This window comes from Solea senegalensis, linkage group LG12 (genome assembly GCF_019176455.1).
Source record: "Solea senegalensis isolate Sse05_10M linkage group LG12, IFAPA_SoseM_1, whole genome shotgun sequence".
NCBI classification, from domain to species: domain Eukaryota; kingdom Metazoa; phylum Chordata; class Actinopteri; order Pleuronectiformes; family Soleidae; genus Solea; species Solea senegalensis.
In genome coordinates this window covers 20,851,105-20,859,417 of record NC_058032.1, presented here as the reverse complement: position 1 = coordinate 20,859,417, position 8,313 = coordinate 20,851,105, and the positions used below count along the sequence as shown (strand labels likewise).

At 39.8% G+C, this 8,313-nt stretch overlaps 1 protein-coding gene across 1 annotated transcript; it reads left to right on the top strand.

The window, feature by feature from the left end:
* Positions 1–2,984: 2,984 nt before the first annotated feature.
* Positions 2,985–7,724, top strand: fgl1 (fibrinogen-like 1). The gene is made up of 7 exons (XM_044040981.1): positions 2,985–3,154; positions 3,468–3,636; positions 3,931–4,072; positions 4,314–4,411; positions 4,923–5,011; positions 5,335–5,522; positions 6,698–7,724. The coding sequence occupies exons 1-7, from the start codon at positions 3,089–3,091 to the stop codon at positions 6,894–6,896; spliced, it is 951 nt and encodes a 316-aa protein (XP_043896916.1). The 5' UTR covers positions 2,985–3,088; the 3' UTR covers positions 6,897–7,724.
* Positions 7,725–8,313: the final 589 nt, after the last annotated feature.

Here is an 8,313-nt window from a genome sequence, read left to right as displayed (position 1 = left end):
TATCCTGGGTCTGTGCTTTTAAACAAAAACATGTCCAGATGCAGGTGCAGCACTGGTCCAAGTGAAATGCCTGGTAAACAGGAAGAGCAAATCTTGTAAAATACCTGAATATTTTACAGTTTTTCTCGATTGCTAAGACACATTTCATGAAAGCTGCGCTCCTTTTCTCTAAACTGTGAACACAAAACCCAATTTTCAAGCTACATTCACAAAACCTCAGACTCTTGTTGCAAAACCAAACTTTCACCTCAAAACTGTTCAATCTGTGCTCAAAACTGACCTATGTTGTCAAATCGTGCCCGAGTCAATCAAAATTAAAAACACTACTGAACAGTCACTAAACACTACGTAGAAAAATAGAAAACACAATGCTCAGGACATGAAGCTGGAGAAATAAATGTTTATTGTTCACAGTAGGCTAAATGCATGTTGCAAAACAAAAAAACCTGTGCATTTAGCACTTGTACAAAAAGACAAAAAACAGAAATCTTGTGCATTTGCCACTAAATAAAGTACAAAAATATACAAATAAGTGCATTACTCAGCCACATCATCATGTCTCCGTACTGGGTCAGGCCACAGGACTTCATCCACATCACAGGCCACATTTTGTCTAGTCAGGTACCGGGGGAAAAAACCTCTGACATGTCGTATCCAGGCTTGGCATGCCTCCACACCTATGTCACCACAGGCAGGTTTCATGGCTTGCAGGAGATTTACCCTGGTGTAAGGTTGGCGTTCATATACCTTCCACCGCCATGAGGAGGAGAATTCCTCAATGGGGATTAGGAAAGGGGAGTATGGTGGAAGGCAAAGATTGATAAAACCTTGGTTCATATTGAACCACTCTCTAACCTGGAGGGCTCCCAAACAACAACAACATAGATGTGATGCTCATCCTGCAGCCCTAACAGAGCATCTCACATGTGATTGAGGAAAATGAGGAGCTGGTGAGTGTTGTAGGGCCCCAGGTTGGCACGATTGCTGATGGCAGCACATAATGTGACATTGCCACCACGTTGCCCAGGGACACCAACAATGGCCCGATGGTCAATCACATTACGGCCTCTCCTTCTCCTTTTGGTGAGATTACAGCCAGCTTCATCCATGTAGATGTATTCATGGGGTCTTTCCATTGCATCCAGTTGAAAAACCCTCTGTAGAAATAGATATAGTTTTGTAAGTGATAGAGAAAATGTGATTTAGGCCACCACAGTGAAATCACTACTTAGAGTAAACAACATTAAATGTGTCTGGATATATACCAACCTTTGCTCTTTGACTCTGTCTGAGTTGCGATCAAAGGGCACTCGCTGTTGATACCCTCAAAATTGACATGGTCCTCAATGATCTTTTGCTGAATTTCACTCAGTTTAATGGCGTTGCTCTCACGGACCATATTAACAATTAGGGTCTCTTGGTGTGGGGAGAACATACCTGTCCTCCCACCCCCATGTGGGAGGACAGGTATGTCTTTCAATTCAACAAAAAGAGAACATGCAGTTACAAAGAATATACATGGAATACTAGGCCTGCAAACAGTTACACCAACCCTCCATTACAATACTACAGTACACTGGTACAGTGTTGTACTGAAACATATATTTACTTAAAGTATATAGTACGTCATACAGTAATTGCTGTCAACATTTACATACTGTACTATAATGTCAAAAAAGGTAATTATCTGTTCTCTTCTCTAAATCTTCAGATTATGGTGGACACAGTGAATCTACTGATGTTTGGTTGTACCCTTTGTCCGGCCTCCCTCATGCTCACACCATGGACAAGAACATGGTCAATCACAGTAGCTCTGATTTCATCAGATATCTTCACTGACCACCTCGACCTCCTCTCACACAAACTCTTCCTCTCAGATTTCTATCCATCGTAGTGCTCTCTGAACTGGCTTATGTGTTTCCTCACATCATTAGCCACAAGTGTGATCAGTTTTGAGTTGCTGTGTTCACGTGGTGACTAAACACTAATTCTTACACACTGGATCTTTAAAACCGTTTTTATGCTGCAACTGAAATGTGTGTTTCTCTCCTATCGATGCAACGTCAGTCATCTCAATTCAAACAAGGCAATCAGAGATCGCAGACTTCAACTCATTCACGCAACAAGCCTCTGTCGGCCTCTGTTGGTCAAGAGTGGAAAACAACTAAAAACAACACTTCACTCAGTCATATAATCAGTATCAGCCTCATTATCACTCACTGAGATATGAAATGTCTCCCTCCCTGTGCTCTGCCTTTTCTCAAGCTGCTACGAGTCGACCTTCAGTGGCATTTACTATAAATGACACAGAGCTGCTCATCAACAGAATAACTTGTCGTTTAATGACACTCACTGAGAAAATGAACTGCAGAGGAAAGAACGCTGAAGTGGAGAAGATAAGAGGAGGTGATGTTGAGATACACATGCTACATTTTTAGTCCTTTTTTAGGAAAACAAGACAGTGGGGTGTGGTGACTGCCACTCCCTTGATATGGCTTGAGAGTTGTGGAGTTTAGAGAAAAATAACAAGTTCAGGTTCAGTGAGAACAGTCTGTCCCGAGGCTTTTGTGTACCAATAAAATGTTTTGGACCAGAATCTGAGGAGTGAAGGGCAGAACCAGGCAGAGGGAGTGATGTGTGGTATCTGTTACATGGTGGTGAGGCAAACAGGTGTTTGCTGTTAACAGAGAGAAAATAGAGTCTTATCCTGTATAGCTGCTCAAAGTTAAATGGCCACTTCATGACCTTCCTGATGTTGTCAAGTTACATCAAGTTACATCAAAAAAAGAAGAATAGACTGTAGTACTTTTACTCTCTACTCAATTCTATTACACAATAGACCACAAGTGAAGTCAGTTTTGCCAAGCGTGTCTCTGTTCTAGACCCACCCTGCATATTTTGTATGATTTATGACTGCAGAGAATCAGGTATTTTGCTGTTTCTGTTTCTCTTTAAGCCTTTTTGGCTTTGTTTGCTGCAGGTGTGGGGAATATCTAATGTCACATATATGGAGCTGAACTTTGAGGAGTGAACACTTTCTTTTTTGACTCGTAGTCTTTTAATCTTGTGCTGTTGAAACAAGTGGACAATGAGAAGTCCACTGCAGCTGCTCGCAGGACTGATCGTCATTACTGCGTTCTCTCCATCTCTCTGTGTGAGTTCACTCTTTACTATTCTCTATTTAATTCAGAATTACGTAAATCCTAATCCACAAATCAGTACTGATGTCATTTTTGAACATGTATCAGTTATGTGTACATGAATGAACTTAAGTATATAGTATGCTGTATTTACTGTAGGTTGAGGATCAGGGAACATCAGAAAACTTTTTAAACAACCAAATGTCTGAGCTTGTTTTTTGTTTTTTTAGCAGCCTGCTCATAAGTAAGTTTAACAACAGATCAAAGCATACCACCTGCTGTATATTGACATTTCCACTTTGTGTGTGTGTGTGTGTGTGTGTGTAGGTTTTAGACATTTGTCATGAGGAAGTGGCTCGACTGCGGGAGCAGGAGAAGCTCCTGAAAGGTCAGCTTCAGACACAAGAACTCCTCCTACACAGACTACAGACACTGAACCAACGTGATGACCAGAACAAATCTGGAGTGAACCAGACCCAAGACGGCCAGTACACAGGTCAGTACACAGGTCTGTACACAGGTCAGTACACAGGTCAGTACACAGGTCAGTACACAGGTCAGTACACAGGTCAGTACACAGGTCTGTTTGTATTCATGTTGAGGTTCCAAACCTTTTCATGGTTAAAACCTTGTTTTAGGGTTAGGGTTAGAATTGGGTTTAGGTTAGGCTTAGGTAAAGGGATGGTTAAGGTTAGGGTAAGGGGCTAGGGAATGTATTATGTCTACGATGTGTCCTCACTAAGATGTAAAAACAAGAGATTGTGTGTGTGTGTGTGTGTGTGTGTGTCAGACTGTTCCCAGCTCTTCACATCTGGCTTCAAATCCAGCGGTGTCTACAGAATCAAAACCAGCAGAGTGTACTGTGATATGAGTGAAGGAGGTGGTTGGACTGTGATCCAGAGACGGATCAATGGAAGAGAGACGTTTAACAGGTGTGTCTGAACTACTGCTGTACAATACAAACTAATGTAATTTGCTAGTATTGAACGTGAAATTGGGACACAGGTCCACAATTAGCACGTCTCTTGTTGTGAGTGTGTTGCAGACAACAGTTTCTAAATTTGTTTTTATTGTATTTGTTTCCAAAGGTTTTAGAAATGTATTTGGGGTGATTTACACAAACATGGTATAGATTATCTATGTGTCTGTCTGTCTGCCTGTCTACTCTCTCAGGTCCTGGGCAGACTATAGAGACGGTTTTGGAGACCTGGAGACAGAACTGGGGGAGTTTTGGCTCGGAAATGACAACCTGCATGACATCACTACACAAGGTCATCAACACTTTTCCTTTATACTAACATTGAATCAAAAGATTGTGTGTGATATGAAAGGTGGATCTCATAGAGGTGAATCCTCAGAGGACAATCACCAGGCCCCCCCTTTTTTTAGCACCTTTGTTCCTTGTTTTGGTTTCCAGGTGCTTTGCAGATTACTTACTAATCTCTGATAAACATGCTGTATGCCACCTGCTCAGTATACAAACACATACATACATTTTCAGCTGTAAGTCACAATCTTTCTCCTCTTTTTGTAGTAAATGTTCAGGGATTTTCTATTCTACTGTTGAGAAAATGAACATACATACATCTGTGTGATAAGAACCAACAAAATTGACAGAAGTCATCTTTAATTGGACCTGTAGTTTAGTCTGTGTCCCAGAGGAGAAAGGTTTTTATTGTGTGAACATACAAATGGTTTGGCTTGAAAGCTGCCCTGTCACTAATCTTTAAATACAGTCTACAGTAGTGGGTGAATTGTATTGAATAAATCTGTCTATTCCAGGGAATTATTCTCTGAGGATTAACCTGGAAGACTTTGATGGTAACCAGCGCTACGCTGAGTACCGGAACTTCAGAGTGGCAGATGAAAAGGTGCTTATGCTGACTGACCAGGAAAATACAAATGTGTTCAAATTTACTGTACATTTTATATCTTTTAGCTTAAAAAAATTGCTAATAACTTGAAGGTTGGGAAATTGGCATTTAACATTAATATAAAGATAGAAATAATCTGCTTGCCAACACCCATAAAGTTCATCTTAATAGTGGAAATATGCAAAGTCCTGCTTTTACAGTGATTTGCTTCCTGAACGTTCCTCGTCATATTTACAATACAGACACCAGAGGTTAATCATGTTAAATCTTCAAAGAAAATATTCTGTTGACCAGCTGTTCTTGTGTCTCTCTGTACGCAGGATCTTTACCGTCTTAACTTTGGAGCCTATGTGGGAACAGCTGGAGACGCTCTGTCAGGAGGTTTTCAGGTTGGCATGTCAGAGTGGGCCAGTCACCAGGACATGAATTTCAGCACCTACGATCAAGATAATGACAACTATAGAGGAAACTGTGCCCGGGAAGACAAAGGAGGCTGGTGGTTCAACAAGTATGGTTTCACAATTGAACAGAAAGCCCTTTCATACAAATGCACACACACACACACACAGCAAGATGCACTTAACTTTTATTTAATAAACCTATCAAAGATAATATCTCTAGTCTGGCTGTTTCTCGCCCATGGCATAATGTTCCACTCTCTGGTCTTCTTATTTACAGTTACTGCTGAACTCAGCAGCTCGTCTGTTGACTAAGACCAGGAAGCAAACACACATCACACCGATCTGCATTTGAACAGAGCCAGCCCAATAGTGTGGAGAGATTTTTACATATTGAAGAAATCGAAATATATCTAAATAGTATTGAGCTTAGGTTATTTTGTTCTATTTTGGAGATTTGCACATTTAGTGCACATTTGTCATGTGAAGTCATGAAACTGGTTTACTTCATTTCAAGTTCAGTATCACCACAATTAGTGCTTCACTTTGAATATGAAAATGAAAATGAATTCTAGGCTACTTTTGTGATTTTACTGCCCACTAAGGGCATCATAAAGGCTTGAGACAGCTCTGGATTTTAAGGTGCTTTTACTGTTTTTTAAAGCTCTTAATGGCCTTTGTCCTTCATATTTGTCTGATTTGCTTTTACCTTCTAGAATAGCACAGAATTTTCATATTTTAAAAAGCAAACTCTACCTTTATTTTTTTAGTCTGGCATTTTCTTACATCAATCACAATGTTTAATTTAATTTTAATAATTATGTATGATTTTCTAGATGCTGTCTTTTAGTGGCTCCTGCCTTTTAAGCTTTTATTTTTCCTTAATTACTTCACCCCACAGAGTGGGAGCAAAGTATTGTTTTTGGTGGCTGTGTGTTTGCACACTTGCTTGCACTATGAGCAACAGAGGCCTAAGAATTTTGCCACTGCTGTGGATTTGAACATGCAACCTTCTGATCTCGAGTCAGAGGCTGTACCGCTGCGTTACACATATAAGCCGACAGAGGCTTGCTACGTGAATGGGGTGAAGTCTGTCATCTCTGAGTGCCTTGTTTTAGTTATTGTTATGCAACCTCAGTGTGTCCTCATTGATTACAGTGTTTCCTGACAGTTTTGTCTCATCTATATGAGGGTGTGTTTGTGTATTTCTATTACATTTCTATTCTATTTCTATAATATGTATGAAAAGTGCAGAAATAAAGTAAACTTCTTTCTCTGTCCTCAGGTGTCACTCAGCTCATCTTAATGGTGCCTATTACCACAGTGGTCACTACAGTGCACGGACAGATGATGGTGTAGTTTGGTACCCTTGGAGAGGGTGGTGGTATTCCCTGAAGACCAGCGTCATGAAGTTGCGACCCTCCAATTTCAAAATGGACCCCGCTGATGACCCCAATTCTGTTAACCAAGGTTCACCTTCCTAGTTCAGATATGATCAGATCTTTGTTTTGGGGGTAAAATAATATTACATTACAATAACAACATAGAAAAAACACAAGTAAAAACATACTGTATATCTCAATTCAATTTATCGTTTAGCCTAATTCTTGCAGTTATTTCCCTGTTTAGACTATTCCACAGTCTCATGTCGTATTGGAATTACAAAAGGTTGTTGTTCATGCACAGTTTGTTTGGAAATGTAACTTTCTTTCTCTTACAACATAAAACCATCATACTGTACATGGACGTAACTAAACAGTGTAAATATTAACCATTTAATCTCATAAAGTGGTAAAAGCAACTAGGCATTTTACACAATATAGTGAAAATGTAGGTGTAAGAATGAGTTTCCATTGTCAGGACTTGTGAAATTGTTTGTTTCACAGATGAGAATGTTGCAAGGGGGAAGTCGCCTGCTCACACAGCTGTCTGTGTTTCGAGTAGAAAAGGGAAATCTTATGAGACAGACAGGAACATCAGACTGAAGAGGGAGAGACACACTATCACTGGCTCCATGTACTAAGAGCGGGAAGGACTTAAAAACAATTCTAAATCAATAAAAGCAGCTTAACATTCTATTGTTGGGCTAACAGCATGGACTGGGCTAAGGTCAGCACTGACTATTTGCCCAGCTGTCACATAAACTGTAACAGTTATTGTCACATTTAAAAACAAACAATACTAATATACTGTGTGCATGCAGGCTGAACTGTCATCCTGTCAACATTGTTCCTCTGCATTTTGCACTATGATGAATCATTCTCCCTCTCACATTGATGTCAGAGACATTCTAAATAAATATTTAAATAATCTGTCACTGTCATTCATTGTTAATTACCAGCCCAGATGCCAAAGCACTGTCACAATGCACAATGTGACACAGAACACTGACCAGTCGTGTATAATGTGTATACAAATAAGCGTCTCAACTGAAATCAGAAGAAGTATACTGGGATTTATGTGAGGGGGTCTTATCATAGTTTATCTATAGCTAATCGATTAATCTGTCAATTGTTTTCCCAAGTGATCGATGAGTTGTTTGGTCCTTAAAATGTCAGACAATCTGTGTTTCCCAAACCTCAAAATGATGATGTTCCCAATTGACTTGTTTTGTCCCCAACCAAAAAGTTATTCAGCTGTAGTGATTTATTTGTTAAATGTAGCACAGAATCCAGAAAATATTTACTAAGCCTAAACGAAATCTGAAAGCTTGATTTAATGATTAAAAAACACTCAAACCGATTCATCAATTATCAGTTCATTGATGTAGCCCAAAACATTGGCATGTCATGGTGACAAATACACACACACAGACAGTAGTTTTGTGACAATCTGCAGGATTTATTAGTCACGTTTAAGTGATTGCAAAGGTGTTTTTAACCATGTCTGCGTTTGAGACAG